Here is a 23,653-nt window from a genome sequence, read left to right as displayed (position 1 = left end):
GAAATTCTTAGTTAATATATCTAAACTCTTCTATAATTATCTCTAATATAATTAGTAAAATAAGTATATATTCTAGCTTTAGTGTAATTTTAATAATTAAAAGTACTTATATATTAGTAATTCTTAAAGTTAAGAATAAATTATATTTACTTTATAGCCTCTTATATTTCTTCTAGTAACTACTAAGATACTATTTATTATTAGTATTATTATAGCTTTCTAGAGTATAATATTTAATAAACTCTTATTAGCATCTACTATTATTTTCTAATACTAAATAATATTAAAATAGATACTTATTATATTAAGTATCTTAAGCTAATTTATAAAAATTAAGATTATTATATTAATTAAAACCTTAGTAATAATAACTAGTACTATAGCTTTTAAAATAAAATTAATAATAAGTAGGTATATTATATATACTAAACTTCTAGCTAAGACTAAACTTATATTAATAGATTCTTTTAAATATTTTTAAAGTTTATAATTTTCTTATATATCTTATACTAGTTATTAAAAAGTTATAAATAAAGAGTTTTAAACAGGAGCCTAATTCTAACTTACTACTATAACTCTAGTAAATAAAAAGGCCTAGAGTATCTTTACTAGAGGCATTAAGCTAGATTCAACTTTAGAATATATCCATTACAAGCAAGTTAAAGGCATAATAAAGTATACAGTTATAAATAATATTAGAAAGGATTAGTATAGCTTTTAAATTTATAAGCTAGTAAGAGTAAAGAGATTTAACGCCAAAATATACTGGAATTATAGGAGGGAAGTTATCTAATAGCTAAATAAGACCTTTAACTCTTTAAAAAGACACGCCTTAGTAATTATAACTATATTATAATCTGGCTTGAGAATGGGATACCAGCGCTGCCTAGAGGCGCCTATATTAGTAATCCATATTATAAAAATCAATATCGTTATGCCGTCGTCTAGGGGGGCCTAGTAAGATAGGCAGACTACTTGCTTAATACTATCCAAATTTATTAATCTTCCTTCTACTTATTGCCATATTATACAAGCACCTCAAATAGCTGCGCCCTCTGAGCCTTGGAGTTAGTCTGCCAGTCCCCCAGCTATTTAGAGTATTTAAACCCCTTCCTACCCCCTCTCCTCCTCTCCTCCTTTCTTATCCTTATCTATTAATTCTTACTTTCTTTAATCTTGCCTAACTATCTTACCACCTAACTAACCTATTACCCAACTAAGTAATTCTTAACAAGTAATAACTAACTACCTATTACTTATCCTAGCTAGTAATACTATTACTATTATAACTTTTAAATACTAGGTATATACTATTATAACTTAAAGAATCTAGTACTAATAATCTTAGCTTAATTATATTAATTTTAAAAGTAAATAACTTTAAGTTTCTATTAAAAATAATTAGCTCTAGTCTTATATTACTATTAATATCTAAGTTAATATATTAATCCTTCTACTCTAATATCTCATCTACTTTTACTTTTCTAATAACCTTCTTAAAAAGCTTATAAAGTATACTAATACTATTAATATCTTTCTTATATACTTAAGAAGCTAACTTACTTTTATACTCTATACTAATTATTATAAGAGCTATAATTATAATAGCAGTGCTATATCCTTTTTAAATTGTATCTTTCTTCTAACTTACTAGAGCTTTACTTATGCCTTTTATATTATATACTATTATATTATTAAGTACTCTTTTAATATTCTTTATACTAAGTACCTTAATTAATTTTAAGAGAAAATCTAGATTAGAATTAATAATCTTAATTTAATAGCTTTAAGATAGCTAGAATAAGAATATCTACTATTAACCTTTAATCTATATTATTCTTAAACTATCTAGTAATATTATTAATATTCTAAAAGTAATCTTGCCTATAAGTTAATATAGCTTATATAGAAGCCCTTCTTTATATTCCTACCTAATACCCCTAATATAAGACTCCTAGATAATTACCTAGATATTTCCATATTTAGCTATTTCTATCTAGAAGACTTAAAACTCTTAAATAAAAAGCTTTATACTAAGAAAAATATTATTATTATTAGTAGCATTAGTATTTTAACTAATATAAATAATAAGTCTTGCTTTTATTTTACTATTAGCAGCCTCTTTAAATTAAATTAAATAATTCCTAATTATTAAAGCTCCTTCTACTTAAAGAAATCCAGCTATATTATATATAATATATCAGTCTATTTTATATTAAAGTTAGTTAATATACTATATACTGATATCTTATAGAAGTTGTAATCTAGCTATAAAGTCCTATTTACCCCTTTTAATATCTTTACTAAGTGCCTAGCTAAGTCTAATTATCTTTAATATTATTATATATAGAATATTAATTATTGCTAAATTAGGCTCTTTTATCTCTTCTAGAGGATAGTATAACTTTATAGCTAGGCGGATATATTAATTTGCTACTTAAGATTTTTATATATTATATAGGTTACTTTATAATTCTTTTTATAATAGGTTTTAGCTTTTTACTTTTTATATAAAAAAGAGTAAAAAAAGTAGGTTATAATATATAAGTAAAGATAAGCTATAAAATTTTTCTAATTAAATATTCTTTTTTATAGTAAAAATTATTCTAGTAAAGATAAAATTATAGCTATATTTAACTATAATTTAATATAGCCTATTAATACTATTCTAATTATTAAAATAAGATTATTAATTTCTTTACTAGTAAATTTTACTAAGTATCTCTATAAGATAGTAAGAATAAAAAGCCTAGATAATTTAGTTATATAAATAAGTAAGAAGTTACTAAAGCTTAGAAAGAGCTTTTAGTTTCTTATTAGTTTTAAGTATCTTAGAGGTTATAACAATTTCGCTTTAATAATATCTATATAGATGGAGTTTTTATACTAATTAACTCTCTACCTACTAAATCCTTGCAAATTAAATTATTTAAGGTGGTATACTTATATAGATAAATCTATATATAGCAGCATCATAAAGTGTTAATAGATAATAATTTCTTGGGGGTTGGAGCAGGTATTAGTTTGCATTAGGGAAAAGATTGTAATTAGTCTATTAACTATATTTAGAATAGAGGTTAACAAACGTAGCTGCGTTGCTGTAGACAAAGCTGGCGTGTGCAATTCACTGTATAAAGCATATATGTGTGAGCTAGGTCTATGTGAGCTAGGACCCTTAAAGGCGGATTTCCATACGCCATCAGGACTTACCGCAGCCACAGTGGCTTACGCCTCCAAGCCGCGGGAAAGGCAGCGAGGTTTATCCGAGCGCGCACATAAAGATGTCACGTGCAATAGAACGTTCCAGAACCAGCAAGGATATGCTGTTCACTCCTACTCGTCTGAACCAGTCAACGCTCGAGCAGCCGCTGCTATTGAATAACCTCCAATGGGGTCTGCTCGACAATCCAGGATAGGCCCTTTTCTTTGGGGCAATGACGCAGTCTCACGTGCGATAAGTTGCTACTCGTAGCTGGAAAGATGACAGAAACGCAAGTGGTTGCTACAAGTAGCTGGAGCGGAGAGGTGACGGGAAAAGAGGGGCAAGTGGTTGCTACTAGTAGCTGGAGAGGTGACAGAAAGAGGGTTAAGTGGTTGCTACTAGCAGCTAGTAGCTGGGGAGATGACAGAAAGAGGGGCAGGCTTGCTACTCGTAGCTGGAGAGGTGTGCATGGGAACGGCGGTGAGGTTTATCCGATCCCGCGCATTATGGTGTGACGTGCGATAGAACGTTCCAGAACCGGGAATTTAGATGTTGTTCGCTCCTACTCGTCGGAACAACTCAACGCAGTCAGGCAACTCATCCCAGGACACCCAGAACCACTCGCCATGCAGGGAGAACGCCACGCAGTCAAGCGAGAGCGATTCGTCGTTAGCGCTCGCACCCTCGCATCCCTCGTCGAAGGTACAAGCAGAATAAAATACAGGAGACCGGCCCCCTACAGGGCCGCCAATGCCTTTCGGAACAGGCCTGAGAAGCAAGGCACTTGCCTTGTGAAAGGAAAGAGCCTGACACAAGCACTTGTCTTGTGAAAAAAGAACGATGCGGACAAGCACTGTCTTCCAGGTAGGTGGCGACGAAGCCCTGGGCAGGTATCGCCTAATGGCTTTGGGATCATAGTTAGGCAGTTGTGGGCATCCCTGCAGGTGTCTGTTTGAAGGGAAAGGAGGAAAGAAGGGAGTGTGGGCGTGGGTGCCACTCACTGACCTTTATAGGCGGTTGGGAGACTCTTGGCAGGTGACTACAGGCGCTGGTGGCGTCTGCGTGTGACCATTTTTTTGCCTTTCGGGGGTTTGAGACACTGCGCAAGGACTAATCTCATCATCGGTGACATATCGTGTTCATCTTGTCACTTTCTGTGTTGCGAGCAGGTGTGTACTCGAACGTGTTCGGATGTTGACTCAGAAGCCATATGAATTATGTTTATGGTTTCTAAGCTGAAATTGTTTAAGGACATTTGTCAGCTTATAAATGCTGCTTGAGACATGCCTCTAGAGCTACCTGCATCTCAAAGGCCCAAAAAGGCCCGAAACAAGGACCATGGCAACTATAAGGGCTGGAAGTTTGGAACGTTGTTGTCGCGACCCAACTTAGGTCCCCTGGGACTGTCCCTGAAGTAGGGCCCCATAACAAGAGCTAATAGTAGATCTTTTCGTCCCAACAGCAGTAGGAAATAGACAAGTACTATACACCCAGGGCCAGGTTCAAACTCTATAAACATTAACAGAGGTGGTCAATAGAATCCACTAAAGCAGTTAGCTGCGATAGGGACTGACTGTCTCAGATATATATAATTTGTTTTATTTCTAACCACAAGGTTTTTAGGTAATATAGATAGCTTCCAAAGCTATAAGGTGGCAGATGTTCTGGCCTAATAAGAGCCGAGAAATGCAGGCAGCCAGCAGCCTGCAGCCTCGTTGGCTAACCCCTCATCTGCCATGGTGCGGGTAAAGATAGCGAACTTCCACATTATACTGAAGCAAAATCACTCGTTTCGAATGCCTCATCACTATAGAGGGGCTCGGAGTGGCTGCCAGCTTGAGTCCCCTGAAAGGAGCGCAGTGTCTTGGGCGGGGGATGTTGAAGTCACGGCCGCGTCCTCATGCGAAAGCAACACCTTATCTAATTCGCCACACGGTGGATAACTGTGACCTCGAGCACAATGAAAACAACATAGCCAACCAACATAGCCACGCCAATCCAGCGGCAAAACCTGGCTCCAAACCAGACTGTCAGGGTTAAACCTAGCGTCGACCCCCAAAGAGCCACCAGTTCTGGCATCGTTACGTTGCCTCCATCCAGAGCACCCGTAGTGTCAACCATGATAATGCCAACACACAGCGACAGAAGGAATATGTTGCTGCCGACGCAATTCGCGACGAGAATGCCGGGGTGGCCGCGGTAGCCGCTCATGACAGCGATGAATTTCTCAGGTAGCGTGGTGGCGATGGCGAGGATGACAACGCCGAATAGAACGTCCGAGATGCCAAACTGGTCTGTGATATTTGCCGCTGCTTGGGAGAGGATGTAGCCGGCGAGACAGATGGCGATGAATCCGAATAGTAGGTAGAGGCCATGATACCCGAGAGTGTGGGGTCTGCGGCGCCGCGACGGAACAGGTTGAGGTGTGGCTTCTGGGTGGTGGCCTGGGCTAGCGGCTCTCACCTTTGGCACGCGAGGGTTGATGAGCGGATCTGTCTCTGTAGCCTCCGCTCTGCTCACGGCAATTCTTGCATCAGAACTGCTGTGGCGATCATTGTCAACGTCAGCGTCACTCTCTGCGTCGCTGTCGCTGTCGCTATCACTGTCGGAATCTTCGGGTGCCGTAAGGACCCCTCGGCCAATGGCCAGGCCTACGAGCAGAAGATAGATTCCAAACGTGGCGATGAGAACAGGACCGCACACCTCCCAGATGACATGCGTTGGAAAATAGAGAATTGGTATGACGAAGGTCGTCAGAACGAGTAGCACGAGCGAGTATATCCGCGCGCTCCTGTCAAATTGAGCCGCCCTCCCCGTCTCAAAGGATAGCAGGCCGAGCGAGAAGGCGCCCAAGATATTGGAGATGGCGGCGCCGATCACGTTGCCCATGGCTAGGGATGAGCGGCCCCGCGCCAGGGACGCGACAACAACCACCAGCTACGTTGCATTAGCGGCAGTCCGCAATAAAGTACGCTGAACGCTTACCTCTTCCCACTCCCCGCCGGCTGTGAGGAGCCCAACGACGGTCTCAGGAAGCCCCGTACGACGCGCAACTACAGCCGTGTGATCGATGAATTTATCGGCCCCAAACTCGAGGAGGAACAGGGCCGCCAGGAATGTGGCAACGTTGAAAACAATCACGTCAGCGTCCGCCATGGTAGAGGATGGGGATGGGTATCAGGATAACGATGAATGAAGATGGCTAAGAAGGCGGTTTGAGGTGAAGTGTGTCGAATGTCAAACTGGGAACCGCTTTTAAATATTTCTTCGAGCAGAGCGCGAGTCTTGACCGTCGTGGATGACGCGTTGGATGAGACAGGGTTGGCTAGCGGCGGCTGGGGTGGGGGAGCTAGGGGGAGTTGGGTTGCGTTTGGTAAAACGCCGGGCTGTTTCAACAGTTGAGTTGCCGTTAACCATATCTATCGCGGGGTATTTGTGTGGAAACAAACCTGATGCACTTCGGGGACGGCTTTCTCTGTTTGCGTGCAGCAGATTCAGACTGAGAACGTACACCTTCTATTAATAGATATCGCTATGAACTCTCACATTAGGTTTATCATTATAGAGAGAATAATGACCTGGAGCAGTCTGCTTGGGCCTCCTTCAAGACGCAGGACCCCGGATATATATGTTACTGATGCGGTTGTTAAACAACTAATACCCTGACTCGCTGCCAGCAGTCAATCTATATTGTCTTTTTCTTCCCGTATCTTTTCAGTTCAGCGCTGGCGCTGTTTATTTTATAAATCCCCCCTCCCCCCGAAACGCAGTCCAAGTCGAGCAGATGGCCTCTCTCCGGATGCCTCCAGCCAAACCCGGCATCTTTCGAACCACCTTGACTCGACTAGGCATTTCTCACGACTCCTCTGAGAAAGTCCAGGCTTCTATTGAAGCCGAAAGCCTCTCGGATGATGGGTCCATGTGGTCCAACGGGCCAGACAGGATCGAAGGCGAGAAAGACTTGGTGATAAAGGTGATCCATGCCGACGACGACCCTTCGCTCAATCCATGGACCTTCCGGATGTGGTTCATCGGTGAGTCCACTCCCAAATCGTCGGCGGCGTTACTGATATTCATTTTCGTAGGTATTGGCCTGGGCATCTTCGGTGCCATTATGGAGACGATCTACTTCTTTCGCCCCGTCACACTGGACGTGTCCAACATCTTCCTCGCCCTCTTGAGCTATATTTTCGGCACCTTCTTGGAGTGGGTTATTCCGAAAACAGGTTTCATCGGGCGGTGGTTCAATCCTCACCCGTTCAATATGAAGGAACACGCAGCCATGGTCGTAATCGCCTCGTCGGGGGCCCAGACTGCCCTAGCCGTCGAGGTCATTGCCGTCCAGAGGCTGTTCTACGACAGAGCGCCAAACGCCTTCATCTCCATCCTGCTCGTTGTCTCCTCGCAGTGTGTCGGGTATGGCTTTGCCGGATTACTGCGCCGAGTCTTAGTGTATCCCACCAAGATGGTATGGCCCAGCCTCCTGCCGATGAACACCTTGCTGGAGACACTCCATCGCGACCGCAGGGAAACAAGGGACCGCCTCCGCTTCTTTTGGTGGATCCTCATTGCCGCCTTCGTCTGGGAGGTCCTACCCGAGTACGTCATGCCGATTCTGACCGGTGTCAGCGTCTTTTGCTTGGCGAAGCAAGATAGTATGGTCTTCACCAACATCTTTGGCGGATCTAACGGCAACGAAGGACTTGGAGTGCTGTCGCTAGGGTTGGATTGGCAGTTTATCTCCAGCAAGCCGTTGTGGATGCCGCTCGCGACATTGACAAACAGCCTGGCTGGGTATATCATCTGCATCTTCTTGTTCCTCGGCGTCTACTACGGGAATGTATGGCAAGCTCGAGACTTTCCATTCCTCTCCCAGCTGCTGTTCTCTCAAAATTCGACGAGTTCCAACTACGTCGTGTATAACCAAACGGAAATCCTCAATGACGAAAATGTGCTGCTGCCGTCTGCACTGGAAACCGAGGGCATTCCTTTCTTTGCGGGGACTTATGCCATGTTCCTCTTTACGACCAACCTTGCTGTCACTGCAACCGTTAGTCATCTCTTGCTCTGGAACTGGGATGATCTCAAGACTGGGTACTCGTTCCTCTCGCCCAGCAGTCTTCGGCAGCTGCTCTCGCCACGGTCATGGAACCTGAGATTCTGGCAATCTCAAGACAACAGCAGCCGAGATATCGATGAGGAAAAAGATCCCCATTACCAACTAATGCTGGCATATCCTGAATGCCCTAGCTGGTGGTACGCCTGTATTCTCATTCTATCCGTCATCATGGGTGTCGTTGCCATATACGCAGCAAAGTCGACTCTTCCCTGGTACGGGTTCTTCACCAGCCTCGGTGTGGCTGGAACCTTTATCCTCTTTTTCGGCGCGCAGGTCGCACTTACGGGATACCAGGGGAACGTGCAGCCGATCGTGCAGATGATTGGGGGTTACCTCCATCCCGGCCAGCCGCTTGCAAACATGTACTTTACCCTCTTTGGGTACAACTCGGTCATTCAGGGCATCAGTATGGTGCAGGACTTGAAGTTTGGGCAGTACGCAAAGCTCCCGCCGAAAGCGACGTTCTACGCCCAAGTCATTGGTACTCTAGTTGGCGCTGTTGTTAATTATATCATGATGGTCGAAATCACCACCAACCAGAGAGACATTCTCTTGTCCATCCAGGGTACTAATATCTGGTCCGGTCAAAACATTCAGCAGTTCAATTCCCAAGTACGTCACCCACCCCTGCTGCTTATCATGGACTGAAACTAATCGCTTAGGCAATCGCATGGGGAGCTCTAGCCAAGGAAATGTTCTCCCCAGGCTCTCGCTATGGACTCGTACCCATCGGTCTGCTCCTCGGCTTCCTCCCGCCGCTCGTCTTCCATACACTTCATCGGGCATATCCGAGAATCGGCTTCTCCAAGATTAATACGCCCATTATCCTCGCCTACGCGGGAATTCTCAGCGTTGGGATCTCGTCCTCCATGCTTTCGTACTTTGCCATCGGCTTCGCGAGCCAATTCTGGCTCCGTCGATGGAAGCCAGACTGGTTCATAAAGTACAACTATGTCTTGGCGGCCGCGCTCGATGGTGGCACGCAGATTCTTGTATTTCTCCTCACGTACACCGTTTTGGGTGGCGTTGGCCCAGAAATCAAGTTTCCCAAGTACTGGGGCAACAATGCGGATGGAAATTTCAACTACTGCATAAGAGACCCGGGGGCTGGTTCTGTGGCCGCGGGCCTGATAGATCTAGACGGATAACTAAGCGGCACGAGAGGGGTAGTACAAGTCCAGGGAGGTACTACGAGGAAAAAAGAACATGCTACCGGTAGGAGCGAGTTGAGAACGAGAACAACCCGGACGGAACGGATTCTCAAGCTTATTATTACTTAACAGCAGTGAAGAAGCGAGGATATCGCGGCGCGGCGTGGACCGCGTGGCGCTGCGTCATTCTGGCAGGATTCAAGCACATTCATGGAACGGCCTTGTATCGATCTAGATCATCCTTGGCTAAGCATACCGTAGTTCCTGCCTCTTCTAGCAACTTTTTACCCCAGCGTCGAAGGACTTGTATCCGGGAGGTGCTTCCAGTGACTCAAGCCTTGCGAGTTCGTCTACTGTAACACCCTCGGCCGCAGTGCAACTTTGGAGGCAGAAAAATTAGAGTATAACTACTAAAAGTGGTTAGCCGAATCTAGCAGACATGTTTGAGGCGTTGAGAGCTGGCACAGCGGAATGTCCTTACGGCTTTGAAGTTCACTCTAGCATGGATAAGGCTAGTCAATGCTGCGATAGCCTCATGTTGCAGTCACCTGAAGCTTCTACCAGGACCCTTGGCTGTTTTTGTTGCCTTCTGACCAGTTCCGAGATTATAGTTCTTCGATTGTTGCCTCATTAAGAAGTTCCAACCTTTCCTCTACGGCGACTATGTAGTATAGCACCGTATTCGAGATATCCTGCGCGATTAGCCGCTTTGTTGGCGGCAATGCTACCTCGGTTAGGATTAGTTGTTTGATGTCCTGGATGTTTCGCAGGATCAAACAACGGTGCGACGAGTACTACCCCTTTGTTAGCTTGACTAAGCTGTTGGGCAGTCTGAGCGCCATCATTTCGGCCCTTGACTAGCTCAAGCGATAAGTTTTAGAGTTAATCAACGTAGTAAAAGGCTTGTGCTAGCGCAGCTAAAAAAAGAAAAAAGGATCAGGGGTCCGACGCTCTAGCACTCTTTCAGCGAGGAGGCTCATGATACACTGTCTCAAACGTCAGGGGATGACGGAACAGAATGGTGTAGTGGCTGGCTCATGCCTCGACGACAATTGGTAGCTCCTACTATCTATCCTCTGTGCGACTACAGTTGACTTTGGGTATTTTTAGACGTTGTATCGTTTCAAGCCTTGAAATAGCCCAAACATTACCGATAAGGCCGGGGACCCTTGTCAACTAGTGATATGATTTAGGCTGGTTACTATTGGCTAGTTGGGATTTTCGAACGGTGGCATGTCCCAAAGGTTGTTAACTTCCATACATGTTGGGTTGAGTATAAAAGGATGTAGTTTCTCTCGAGTTGGTACCCTCGATTTCACAATCAACTCAGATCAATCAACAGTCCGAGTCTTATCAGCACTCCACCATATTCTTTTCCCAATGCATCCCACATTTTTTCTCGCTGGCCTGGCTGCAGTCATTCCCGCCGCCTTGGCAGAAGAGCTCCGTGCAGACGATGTACCATCAGCATGCACAACTATCTGTCAGCCCATTGTTGATCTTACCAATACATGCGATATCGACCCCAACGAGACCGACAACGATAACAAAAGAAGGAAATTGCGCCTCCGCGAAAGCGACGAGTCTGGTGAAGAGGCTATCGAGGCAAACTGTATTTGTACGAATACCAGCTTCGACGTTGCTGCTGTGATGGCGCTCTGCGCGAGCTGCATGTCCCAAAATAGCCAGTCGACAGAAGGTATGGACTCCTAAAATAGCACGTTCGAGTATGGCTACATGTAGATAGCTAACAGTCAAGTAATAGATGTCGATAAGATCATGTCGCAATGCACTTTCACATCCACTTCATACGTGGCCTCGGCCACGGCCATAGTCTCAGGCATTCAGGTCAAGGCTACAAAGCCAGCTACGACTGGGGCTTCTGAATCTACTTCTACGAGTGGTGCGTCGTCGTCCACCGACTCCGCTACCGGTGGCGCTGAGAAGATGGCTGTGTCCATTATAGCTGCTGCAGGGGCCGGGTTAATATTCATGTTGCAATTGTAAAGAAGCTCCAGTAGGGTGTTAGGAATAGTGTCTTAGTGATGAATCAAATTGAATATGTTAGCGAGCCAACAGTATCTCTCTCCTAGTGGTAACGGTGTCATAGGAAGGGCCGTACCGATTTAAATGACATCACTAGTCACTAGCGCTCATCGACCTCTGTGTCTCTTGAGTCTTAAATAGTGCAATGAATTGGATTCGTGGCTTGAAGGCAAACAAGAGTCGGCTCATCACTAAGACACTATGTACTGCAGCCCAACTTCCAGCTTCTGGCCTTGCAGTGACGCTCCAATTGACCAATTTGCAGGGCACTGGCTAAGGTTGATAGCCAGGCATGCTGGGTTGTGGCGCTGTGTGGCTCAAAAAACAGTGGCGCAAAACAGTGGCGCAGCGAACGTGGCGCGAGGATCCAGGCGAAGTTCAGAGGCGCGGGAGTTAGTGGTGCAGGCGTTGAGCATTGAGCACGGATCGCTTTGTGACCCGAGCTTACGAAAGGAGGGCGCGGAAGAAAGAACCTTTCGTTCCGAAAGGCATACAAATCACAGGAGACCGGTCCCCTACGGGGTCCGCCAATGCCTTTCGGAACAGGCCTGAGAAGCAAGGCGCTTGCCTTGTGAAAGTGAAAGAAAGAAAGAGCCTGACACTTGCCTTGTGAAAGTGAAAGAAAGAGCCTGACACAACCCGGCATACGATCAAATGGGATAAAAGACTCGAACTGATTCGTGTGATGATATCGTGGCGCCCGTTTCCAGGTCACGCGGTTTATAACTTCCGTCGCAGTCAGACCTTGATGAGCCGGGTGCCCATATCTCACGTGACGGCACCGCAAGCCATGGCGTTCGCCAGGTGAGGCTTACGAGGCGCTAGGCGCTGGATCTGATGAACTTGGCAGCTCTGGCGAGGCGCGAAGGGAGTCAGTCCTCTTGGTCCTTGGGCAGAAGCTGTGTTGACAAAAGCTTTGAGCGGCTCGACAAGTAGTGGCGCAAAGCTTTGTGGGGCAACGCGCCAACCGCCCCAAAGATGGGCATGGGTTGTGTGGTATTTGGTGGCGCGAGGATCTGTGGTTGAGTTGGCACGGATCGTTTAGTGGCTCGAGCTCACGAAGGAGGGCGCGGAAGAAGGAACCTTGCGTTCCGAAAGGCATTACCGTAGAAACTCAGTTAACTCTCACAAGTAGCGCCTCCACTTTATCTCCATATTTCCACTGTTAACCGCAAAAATTCGCAGAAGTGTCCAAAAGCAGCTGATCCCATTTGTCGCCCTGTGTTTTTATGGGGGCCGCTACTTGTGCGAGATAACTGAGTTTCCACGGTAGTCCTCCTCAATGCACGCTCTTCTCAGACTGGGCACGGACCATTTTCTCCCACATACTCTAATGTGCCCAATGAGTACATGCTTACGGCCAGAATTGTCCCAAATTCCATACATACACGGTTTTAGAGAGGTATCCCAAGGTAGATATAAGTATATAGGGACTCGGGAAATCCACGTGAACTCTCCCCTCTTCTCCGGTGGAGTGTGATTCGCGCGTTCCCAAGGGAAAAGTAAGATGTCAGCTGCCCGCTCTCCTCGTTCTTGCCTGCTTGCTTAGCCTTTAAAGAGCCCCTGCGGGGAAGCATTTCCAACTAAGCTCTTCCAGCTTACATCAACACAACACTCGCCACAAATCCAAACCAAGAGCCATCAACGACAACATTCGACACCAAGTTTTTCGAGATCTTCATCATCATGGGTGACTGCGGATGCTCCTCCACTAGCTCCTGCGGCTGCGGGTCTGGTTGCACGTGCTCTAACTGCACGTGCTCTAGCTGCCCCGTAGGTCATGCCTCCCTCTCCTTGCCTTAGCCTAGCGTGGTTTTCGATCTGGGGTTCTGAAGATGATGGATGCTAACGACTATCAAATAAGCACAAATAAATCATCGCATCCTCAGCGATGAGATTCTTAAGGGACGATGACTAGGGCAACGGCGCGAACTTGTTTAGGGGATGAATTCACTCGTTATTACGGATACGGCCTGTGTGGGACCAGACTTCTTAGAATGACAGCTTTCAGTTAAGGAAAGGGTAATGAATCAGATTAGGGTCTTGTGGATGCTAAGGTGTATGCTGCGTGATTGGGATATTGATTGGTGATATTCTATTAATTCAAGACTAAGATGAAGTTTGAACATAACCAGAGACTAGAACAGGTCAAACAATCCTCAAGCCATGTCCGCAATCTCATCCGTAATCTGCTTGACTCGAAAGCCCAGCCCTGGGATCGGGCTCCTCAGCGCCAGTGAGCTAGTCACGACCGAGATGCTGCTCAGCGCCATAGCCAGGCTGGCCCAGACGGGGTCGAGGCGCACGTGTTGACCATTGTTTGCAATGGGGTACAAGCATCCGGCGGCGATTGGGATGGCGATGTTGTACACGACGGCCCAGGCGAAGTTGACCTTGATGCGTCCCAGGATGGCGCGCGAGAGGCCCAGGAGGTTGAGCACGCCGCGCAGGTCCGCGAGCAGCAGCACAAAGTCGGCGGCGCCTAGCGCCACGTCGGCGCCGGACTCCATAGCCACGCCCACGTCGGCAGCCGTCAGCGCGGGCGCGTCGTTGACTCCGTCGCCCACCATGGCAATGACAGGGACGCGGCGCGGCGCCCCGGACCCACCCCCGGCCTCGGTTCCTCGGCGGAGCCGTTCCAGCGCCGCCGCCTTTTGTGTCGGCAGCATGCCGGCGACGACGCGATCAGCCCGGATGCCCACGCGAGCCGCGACGGCCGACGCCGTCAGTACGTTGTCTCCGGACAGGAGCCACACGGCCACGCCCCGCGCGTGCAGCGCACGCACGACGGCGGGCGCCTCGGGGCGGATCGGGTCGGAGATGGCAAAGGCGGCAGCGAGCACGTGCGGTGTTGGGTGATTCAGAGGGTCACTAGTCCCCGGAGAGGGCATTCTCTTGTAGGCGACCAGGGCAATGGATTTTGCCTCCGTTTTCCACCTCTCCAGTATTGTGCTGACGGCCTGCGGAATGTCTACGCTGAAATCTGCCAGGAGAGCCTCGCTGCCGACAAGAACCTCGAACTGGGTGTCGGGAGCGGCGGCTAAACTCAAGCAGGTTGCTACCATACCTTTACCAGGGATTTCGTTAAGATTGTCAATAATCACACTGCCAGAAGCCTCCGACGCACTGTAGACAGCGACAGCCTTAGCAATGGGATAGGTGCTGTTCTCCTCGACGGCTTTGACGGCCGCAAGCAGGGTAGCCTTCCAAGCATCGTCGCCGTCAACGTAGAACTCCGCGTCCGTAATGCTCGGTTCACCGCCGAGAGTTAGCATACCCGTCTTGTCGAACATAACAGTATCGACCTTGCTGGCCTTCTCGAACGCCTCGCCGCCCCCTTTGGCGAGGATGCCATAGCGTGCGGCCAGGCCACCACCCACAAAAACCGCCGTAGGAGCCGCGAGGGCCAGGCCGCACAGGCAAGCAACAACAAACACAGCTATGGCAAACTGCAGTAACCAGGCCACCCAGCCACCAGACGTCACATCGAGCCAGTCGACAGGCAGACAGCCAGCCCAGCCAAGCAACATCCACGTCAGCCAGGTCAGGATAGCTGTCAGCATAATAGCCGGTACAAAATAGGCTGTCATGACATCGGCAATCTGCTCCACCAGAGCGCGCTTCGTCTGCCCTTCTCGCACAGCATCCACAATCTGGTCCAGCATCGAACGGCCAGCAACCCCAGTAATGCGGACGAGCACAGGGGCACCCTTGTTGACCGTACCGGAGAAGATATAGTCGTGGGCCCGTTTGCGCACCGGCCGCGACTCGCCAGTAAGCAAGGACTCGTCAAAGGTACTATCGCCGCGGACAAGAATGCCGTCACCGGGCGGGGATCCGCCGTGCAGCACGCAGACCAGGTCGCCCAAGTCGAGCAGGTCAGCCTGGACGACGGAGACCTTCTCGTCCCCATCCTCGCCGTCATTCAGCCGTTCAACGAGCATCGCCGTCGTCGGGCAGAGCTTGCCCAGCATCTCAACAGCGTCACCAGCCCTTGCCTTACTAAGAGATTCAATCACGCGCCCCAGCAGGATAAAGAAGGTAAGGAAGACAACCAAGTCGAAGTAGAGATCCGCGTTGCTAAGCTCAGTCGTATGATTCACACCGGCCGCGATCAACTAAGCAACGGAGGCTACATACGCGATGGTGGTTCCCAGTGACATAAGCGTATTCATGCTACCGAAGCGGTAGAAGCGCTGAAGCACCGGTGTGCAGCTTCCGCACCGCCATAAAGCGCGGATCTCCTTAATAGCCTTGGCATGGAATGCGTCTGCGGCGCAAAAGTACACGGGCGTCGCCAGAGCCAAGAGCGCAAACTGCCCCCGGCCAATGCCCGACACCAGCGGCGCCATCAGGTAGCTCTTCCCGGCGTTGGAGTCCAACAGGAGGTTCATATACACGATGCTAATCACAAAGGTCGGGATGCAGATAACGGCTGTTAAGATCACACAGTACAGCAGCTGCCGCTGGTAGCAGCGCCTAATCTGCCGCGAGCGCTCCTCAATGGTCGGCGCATAGTACACAGACGCTCTAATAGCCTCGTCGCTTGCCTCGATGGCCTCGATGATGCGCCATACCGTAAAGCCCGGCGCATCGGGCAGGTAGCGCACTTATATGACAGGATTCTGTACCGAGGTGGGCATACCGACAATGGCAAGCTGCCGCCGGAATCCAGCTAGGCTGCGGGCCACGCGGGACGGACATTTAGGACAGTAGATGCCGTCTAGCTTGATATCGACAATGCGCTCCTCGGTGGCGACGATTCCCTGCTCGTCAAGGTTGGTGACGTTATCCACGGTCGCCTCGTAGCCCAAGTCTTCAATAGCCTCGACAATCTGCAGCACCCAAGCATTGCCGCCGTCGAACGTAACCATCGCGCTATTCGACACAAGGCTCACCACTGCGTCCAGAACCCCCTCCAGCCAGCCCAACTCGTCCGTAATGGCATTGACGCAGACGGCACATATCATACCGCGGACCGCGAGCGTTGCTCTCCGTCTGCCCTCTAGAATCACCTCTCCGGTAGTCCCCGCGATGACAAGGTGTTTCGAGGAGGCTTTTGCCGCTCCCTCGGCCTCGCTAGTCCTGTTCAGGGCCGTCGAGGTCGAGGGCTATAGTGCAGCTAACATATCCACCTCGACCGCAGGCGTCTCTCCGTTCCGCTTCGACAGCTGACACTTCTTGCAACTCTGGAGATAAACCTTGGCCCGCTGCTCCCAGTCGGCCGCAGACTGGCCGGAGGCAGCAGAGCAGGCAGTCCACGCAACCAAGTTGAAGGTGTGCCAGGATTCATCTTCTGCGGTTTCCGCCGCCCCAGGGTCTTGCTGCCCCGTTGCAGCAGGCGTACTAGGAGAGGTGGCCATAGCAGACACTTCGAATCCGAACTCTTCCAGCACCGATTTCATATCGGTGCTAGAGGCGACCGCACCATACTCAACGGTGACTACTGAGGTAACAAGATTCAGCGAGATCCAGCTGATGTAGCGGATAAATAACTTCTACAGCACTTTGCGTATAGTCGGAATACAACTAGGACAATGAAAGTTGGAGATGAGGAGAGAGGTAATCAGAGCCCCAGAAGGACCGCAACCTGGCTGGGTTGCGGGCGACATGGTTGCAGATCGCCTGGTTGCAACTCTTATCTAGGCGAACGACGTTATCGCGCGAAACCTTCGAGCTCCAAGAAGGGCTTCTCAGTGACAGTGGCGATAATTGTTGGATTATGTAGACTCCATGCCTCTCTCGTCTTGCCAGATCCTGTTGTGGAGGTCGTGATTACAAAAACACCCGCAAACTTGCTCAGCAAATCCACGCTCCGTAGCGCATAAAATTGATCGTGGTGGTCCGTGCAAGACCTGGCACCAGTGTCGAACGAAATTGGGCTGTGGCTTGTTGCTATGGCTGAGGTGGCTTTCCATCGTGGCGAAGCCAAGGTGGCGCGGGAATTGTGGTGCAGCCAGTGAGCACAGATCGTCTGGTGGCCCGAGCTTACCAAGGTAGGCGCGAAAGAGGGCACGGAAGGAAGAACCTTTCGGAACAAGTTCCTCAAGGCATTAGCGGGTAAATGGAATTTTACCAGTCATTCTGGCCTTCACCTGGTCGATACCTGGAAGTTTACTGGTCAACATGGCCTTCATACCGGGAAATTTACCAGTCAACATGAACTTCACCCGATACTCCCCCGACACAGGAGACCGGTCCCCTCCGGGGCCCGCCAATGCCTTTCGGAACGAGGGTGAGAAAAGTGGCGCGGCGAGTGGCGCGGCGATTGTGGTGCAGCTCGAGGCTGAGAGAAGTGGGGCGGGGATTTGTGGTGCAGCTCGCACGGACCGCTTGGTGAACGGAGTTTACGAAGGAGGGCGCGGAAGAAGGAACCTTTCGTTCCGAAAGGCACATGTTGTATCTAGACCCGACCCATACCATAGCCGTATCTGACTTCTTTCCTCAATAAAGCTCCTACGTAAGCTATCGATGCAAGTGGCTGGTTTCCATTCCTTGTCAATTGACATTCGCAATCAACTATCTCTCCGCCAACACCTTTGGATCTCGTCGGGCCTCCCGAAGGATCTCCTTCATCCGAGCGTATAATCCTTTGTCCTCTCTTTCCCACCTCCCGCCATTCGGAAACACTACTTTCCGTAGCCTGTTGACCCAAGGTGTCAATGGTTGGTAATAGGAAGTGAAATTCTCCTCCGCGGTCCTAATAAAATCCCCTTCATGGGATACTTGCCCTTTTTTTCAGTTTTGCCAGCTCCCCCATATCCCAACATCCATCTTTCGTTTTCCTATAGAACCATCAATCGGCTCGTTGGGTTTTGCTAGTGGTCTTCGTTGACGTGTCGGGATTGACTTGCTGCCCTCTGCAAATGCCGCCAGCTTCTCGCTAAAGTCTGCAAACCAGCTCAGCACATCTTCCTGCTTTGCATCTTCTGGCCATCCCCTCCAGCCGTCATCAAAGAGTAGGTTGCTGCCTTCCTGGCACTGCCTGAAGAACGCCTCAGATTCCGTCTCAAGGTCGGCCATGTCTCCGAAGTATGTCTCGTGGAAGTTGCGGAGCCCGACACACATTGGGCCAAGCTCCTCCTTCGGCACATCATCCACATACTTGCGATGTTCGGACGAGTTCGCGAAGCTGCTGGTATTGCGCAGCCAAGGGGTTTGTTGAATGGAGGAAGCTACCGGTCGGGGAGGCGGGGTGGATTCGGTGACGGCGTCATAAACTTGACGCCAGATGAGCATCGTCTAGGTCGTTGGCGAGGGCTGATCTCAGGAGAGGTCTGATTTGGTCGAGGTCAAAGTCGTCAGAGTTGACAGCAGTATTGAGCCTTGACAAGTCGCCCAGGAGATTCTTGCCACTGCCGCTGGAACGAAGTAGCCGAGATATTCGGAGGCTTTGAAGTGCAAGAAGAAGGTCGATGATGAGATTCTGGAGATCTATGCGATGATTATACGTGGATGCTTGAAAACAAATAGTGTGCTACCACCACTTACCAACTTAACGCGTCTAGCGCGTCTGAAATGCAAGGGATGTCTGCGCCTTCGCATATGGAATTGAAAGTCTTGCGGAAGGTATCAAGACCATTCCCAATAGGATTGTCCTCGATGATCTTTGATTGCGGATGACCCGCCATGGCGAAAGTGACATGGCGAATGTAATGCTTCCAAAACGTGGCAGATGGACGGGATCAGAGGTGTTTCGCGTCGTTTGGCGTTGTGCGGAAGTTTCCGCCCAGCCACTAGACCCACCAGGCTGAGCCACCGCCGGAAAAGCTCTGTTCCACAATCGTTACTTGGCAGTCGGGCTAATCGACTAATCATGTCGGACAGGGAGTCGGCCCGGCCGATGACTAAGAAAGAGGGGTCGAGCATCAAGGCCTTGAGACAGAGTCATCATCATCACAACACAGAGGAGTGATAACAGCCGAATTAGGGCTGGGAACCATCATCAATTGCAATAGCCTATTTGGGCCCTCAATATCGTCATTTTCCCTGTGTTGCAACGCATATCAATTCAGGCCGTTAGACCGATCTGCCCCGGCCACATGTCTGACAAATCAGCTAGTCACGTGCGTTCGTGCAGAGTGACTTAATCGGGCGATGCATTTTAATGTTTTGTTGGATTGTGACCCTGTATTACGAAACCTCTGATAGATCGATATCCTGACCTTAGTCAGAGGGGGCGTGAGATGACATAAAACCCCTCTGGAGAAAAGAGGGGGCCGGAGGGATCCTAGATCAAGACAATCATCATCTTTGGTCTCCACACCCGAACACTTATCCCTTGATCGAATGTGACGTACCTTATCCAACATGTTTTCGAAATATTGAACTGAGCATATCTTTGGGGAACTTATCGATAGGCTAGCCCTTTTGAGTGGCCTGCATGCGGTCGGGTAAACCATTCGTCGCTCCCCACCGTCGATCACACCGCTATCTTTCATACATATCTCGCCTGCTTGCAATCATGGCATATTCACAGTATTCTGTAGAGGATGAAATCTCCATTTTCTTTGCAAAAACGTCCACGACTCGTCCAGATTGCGATGTGCGCGCAGAGGAGCTTGTTAGTGGCAAGGCTACTCGTGTCGACGTTTAAGGCAACTGCAGCTACTCCGTTTATACCGGGCTATCTCTTAAGTATATTATTCAGTTCTGATTAAAGTTTTTATAGCTTGATATAGAGATTACTTCTCTGGTAAGATAGGTATATAGATCTTTAGTTCTAATTGTTTTATTTAAGGGCTAAGTAGGGGATAAATTAAATAGTAAGGAATCTCTTTATATATATATTATAAGCTAAATTAAGAGTATAATCTATTTGGATTTTATTTTGATATATAATTATTCTAATAATTTACTAGAGAATTTTATATAATATTAAAGATTAATAGTAGATATAGTATAATAAGAGAGATAGCTAACTAAGTAATATTTTTACTTTTTTAATATTAATAGCTATAGATTTTTTACTTTTATATGGAAAGTATTATAGCTAGTTAATTAAGCTTATTATATAAAAATTAAAGAGATATATTAAAAAGAATTATAGATATTACTTAAAATACTCCCAGTTTAATTATATTTTATTATCTAGAAGTATATAGACTTAATAGATATTATATTCTTATTTTTTATAGTTTTTTTTAATAGAGATTTTAATATCTATAATATTATTATTAATAAGGTAACTTACTATCTAATTAGAATTATTAACTAAGCTAAGATAGAAATCTATCTCTTTAATATTATTAAAGACTAAATAAATATATAAATATATATCTTTAACCTTAAGAATTAAATTTTAATTAATTCTATAAATAAATACAATATAATATTAATAGTACTATTTATAATATATTAATAGCACTAAAATACAGTATAAATATAATATTAATTATACTATTTATACTATATAGAAAAGATAATAGCCCTACTTATATTTAGAATCATTTTTAATTCCAAATTATTTTAACTTACAATCTGGATACTTTAGAAAGTATAAGTATTTTAGGTATAAAGTTTATACTAGAAAAAGGCTGCTTTTTTAGGCTTTTTTATAGTATATAATATATCTCTATATCTTTAATAATTTCAAATTAACTACCTTTAATTTTAAAGTAGAAACTTAATTTTAAAGTAGAATTACTTAGAATCCTCTAAATATTAGATAATAATAATAATACCACTAAAAAGCCGCTTTTTAGGGCTTTTTAATAGTATACTTATTATTTAGCTATAATAGCTAGATTTTAAGAAATTATCTATAAAAAGCTAGAGACCCTCTAGTAAATTCTAAACTTATATATATTATAATTATTAGTATAATATATACTATTATACATTATTATATACTATTTTATACTATTATTCCTTATCTCTTATCTTATCCCTTATCTATATATTTTTTATAAGAATATCTTTTTGTTTATAATTTATTTTATTTTTCTACTGCTATATAACCTCTTATAGAAATATAATAAGATTAACTTTAGAGTATAATTATATTTCTTGCTAATTTATCTTAGTAACTATAAAATATTCTTAAACTCTTTCTTATATAACTTAACTTATAATACTGCTATATATTTAACTCTTAATTTAACTTAGTTTTTATTAGAAATTATATAGTAGTAGAAGAATAGAATAAATTATAGATAAAAGGATATTCTTATAAAAAATATATAGATAAGAGATAAGATAAGAAATAAGGGATAATAGTGTAAAATAGTATATAATAGTATATAATAGTATATATTATACTAATAATTATATTATATAAAAGTTTAGAATTTACTAGAGAGTATCTAGCTTTTTATAGACAATTTCTCAAAATCTAGCTATTATAGCTAGATAATAAGTATACTATTAAAAAGCCTAAAAAAGCGGCTTTTTAGTGGTACTATTATTATTATCTAATATTTAGAGGATTCTAAGTAATTCTACTTTAAAATTAAGTTTTTACTTTAAAATTAAAGGTGGTTTAATTTGAAATTATTAAAAATATAGAGATATATTATATACTATAAAAAAGCCTAAAAAAGCAGCCTTTTTCTAGTATAAACTTTATACCTAAAATACTTATACTTTCTGAAGTATCCGGATTATAAGTTAAAATAATTTGAAATTAAAAATAATTCCAAATATAAGTGGGGCTATTATCTTTTTTATATAGTATAAATAGTATAATTAAAAGTGTATTTATATTATATTTTAATGCTATTTATATAGTATAAATAGTACTATTAATACTATATTATATTTATTTATAGAATTAATTAAGATTTAATTCTTAAGGTTAAAGATATATATTTATATATTTATTTAGTCTTTAATATATTTAATAATATACTTAAAATTATATAAGCTTAGCTAGTTAATTTAAATTTAAGTTACTATTAAATTTTTAAAAGATAATTACTTTAGCTTTTAATAGTTATTATAGATATTTTTTTATTTAAAAAAGAATAATTAATTAAATATATCTTAAAAAATCTTATTTATTTTATAAATAATAAGAGATTAATATTTAAAAAGTAATTTTTTAAGTTAATATTATTATATAATCTACTTATAATATATAATATATACTAATAAATTATTAAAAAAACTATAATTATATTAACAGTTAATTACTTTATAAATCTATTTTTAATTAAGCTTCTTAGAGGTTTTTATAGTAATTTTAAATAAATAGTTAGTTTTTATAATAGCTATTTATTAAAAATTAGTAATAATAGAAAAATAACTATTTCTATAATTATAGATAAATATAATATAATTAAATTAACTTATTAAGTTAACTATTTAATCTAGAAAAATAAATTATTATTTAATTTATTCTTAACTTAAATTTATAAGAATTTCCCCTATAATTTTATAATATTAAAAAATAGCTAATTAATTACTTACTAATTATAATATATTATTTAAAACTTTTACATACAAAACTAAAATTATTAAAATCTTAGTAATTTCTTACTTAAAATCCAATTTAATATCAAAATTAAAATCAGTATAAAAATCTACTCAGGTTACAATACTACAATAGCAGCTATAAAATACTACTAAGATAGAAAAGCTAATAGCAGTAAATTTAAATTATACTAGCCTTAAAATAGCAGCTTCTACTCTAATATAAATACCTTCTAGTATAGGTAATATTAATAAGATAATATTATAATAGCCTCGCTAAATAAAGAAATAACTATAAGAAATACTAATAAAAAGAAGATACTTAAAAAATTATCTAGTCTTATTTAGAAGGAAATTCTAAATAAAATATAGAGAGTTATCTATACCCTTATTAATATAAAGATTCCATATTACTATAGCAATACTACTAAGACTATCCTAATATACTTTAAACTTAAAGAAATAATCTATAAAGTTATATATAAAGCTATTTAAGATACCTAAACTGCTCCGATATATAGCTATAGCAATTATAAGCTAAAGTTACATTAACTAAATATAATACCTACTACCCCTTTTAAAGTCCGTTTCTATTTAATATAACTGTAAAGTTATAGTAAAGTAAAATAACCCCCCGATAAGATATATATATATACCCCTACTAAAACTATAATAGTAGTTAACTTAGCTATTAGAGAGCTAAAAGCTATAGTAGCAGCCTAC

General features: G+C 44.0%; 8 protein-coding genes across 8 annotated transcripts; 3 read left to right on the top strand and 5 right to left on the bottom strand.

The window, feature by feature from the left end:
- Window positions 1–5,122: 5,122 nt before the first annotated feature.
- Window positions 5,123–6,358, bottom strand: BGZ61DRAFT_376581 (uncharacterized protein; the record flags this gene model as incomplete). The annotated part of the gene is made up of 2 exons (XM_046242517.1): window positions 5,123–6,139; window positions 6,188–6,358. 2 exons carry the CDS (start codon window positions 6,356–6,358, stop codon window positions 5,123–5,125), a joined length of 1,188 nt encoding a protein of 395 aa, XP_046093029.1.
- A 763-nt stretch (window positions 6,359–7,121) lies between these two features.
- Window positions 7,122–9,469, top strand: BGZ61DRAFT_376576 (OPT oligopeptide transporter protein-domain-containing protein; the record flags this gene model as incomplete). Its single annotated transcript, XM_046242516.1, has 3 exons — window positions 7,122–7,236; window positions 7,288–8,933; window positions 8,984–9,469. 3 exons carry the CDS (start codon window positions 7,122–7,124, stop codon window positions 9,467–9,469), a joined length of 2,247 nt encoding a protein of 748 aa, XP_046093028.1.
- A 1,383-nt stretch (window positions 9,470–10,852) lies between these two features.
- On the top strand, window positions 10,853–11,479 carry BGZ61DRAFT_436499 (uncharacterized protein; the record flags this gene model as incomplete). The annotated part of the gene is made up of 2 exons (XM_046244022.1): window positions 10,853–11,171; window positions 11,232–11,479. The coding sequence occupies 2 exons, from the start codon at window positions 10,853–10,855 to the stop codon at window positions 11,477–11,479; spliced, it is 567 nt and encodes a 188-aa protein (XP_046093027.1).
- Window positions 11,480–13,043: 1,564 nt separating this feature from the next.
- On the bottom strand, window positions 13,044–13,701 carry BGZ61DRAFT_469847 (uncharacterized protein). The gene is made up of 2 exons (XM_046248009.1): window positions 13,383–13,701; window positions 13,044–13,291 (listed from the first exon to the last, which is right to left on the bottom strand). The coding sequence occupies exons 1-2, from the start codon at window positions 13,394–13,396 to the stop codon at window positions 13,117–13,119; spliced, it is 189 nt and encodes a 62-aa protein (XP_046093026.1). The 5' UTR covers window positions 13,397–13,701; the 3' UTR covers window positions 13,044–13,116.
- Window positions 13,678–16,923, bottom strand: BGZ61DRAFT_488140 (E1-E2 ATPase-domain-containing protein; the record flags this gene model as incomplete). The annotated part of the gene is made up of 4 exons (XM_046250075.1): window positions 13,678–15,598; window positions 15,659–16,127; window positions 16,164–16,603; window positions 16,646–16,923. The coding sequence occupies 4 exons, from the start codon at window positions 16,921–16,923 to the stop codon at window positions 13,678–13,680; spliced, it is 3,108 nt and encodes a 1,035-aa protein (XP_046093025.1).
- A 964-nt stretch (window positions 16,924–17,887) lies between these two features.
- Window positions 17,888–18,826, bottom strand: BGZ61DRAFT_469845 (uncharacterized protein). Its single transcript, XM_046248008.1, has one exon. The coding sequence runs from the start codon at window positions 18,755–18,757 to the stop codon at window positions 18,257–18,259; it is 501 nt and encodes a 166-aa protein (XP_046093023.1). The 5' UTR covers window positions 18,758–18,826; the 3' UTR covers window positions 17,888–18,256.
- BGZ61DRAFT_376575 (uncharacterized protein) lies at window positions 18,038–18,256 on the bottom strand (the record flags this gene model as incomplete). The annotated part of the gene is made up of 1 exon (XM_046242515.1): window positions 18,038–18,256. A coding segment is annotated over one exon (219 nt), but the record flags the coding sequence as incomplete, so codon positions are not given.
- Window positions 18,827–19,791: 965 nt separating the features above from the next.
- On the top strand, window positions 19,792–20,268 carry BGZ61DRAFT_469844 (uncharacterized protein). The gene has a single exon (XM_046248007.1). It carries the CDS (start codon window positions 19,902–19,904, stop codon window positions 20,112–20,114), a length of 213 nt encoding a protein of 70 aa, XP_046093022.1. The 5' UTR covers window positions 19,792–19,901; the 3' UTR covers window positions 20,115–20,268.
- The last annotated feature ends 3,385 nt before the right edge of the window (window positions 20,269–23,653 follow it).

The sequence above is a fragment of the Ilyonectria robusta genome (genome assembly GCF_021365365.1).
Source record: "Ilyonectria robusta strain PMI_751 chromosome Unknown BGZ61scaffold_139, whole genome shotgun sequence".
Lineage (NCBI taxonomy): Eukaryota > Fungi > Ascomycota > Sordariomycetes > Hypocreales > Nectriaceae > Ilyonectria > Ilyonectria robusta.
This window is presented reverse-complemented; position numbering and strand designations above follow the sequence as displayed.

What these genes read in the sequence shown, in the direction of transcription:
- BGZ61DRAFT_469845 (XM_046248008.1), bottom strand. Translation starts at nt 18,757, where the DNA reads ATGCTCATCTGGCGTCAAGTTTATGACGCCGTCACCGAATCCACCCCG.
- BGZ61DRAFT_469844 (XM_046248007.1), top strand. Translation starts at nt 19,902, where the DNA reads ATGCGGTCGGGTAAACCATTCGTCGCTCCCCACCGTCGATCACACCGC.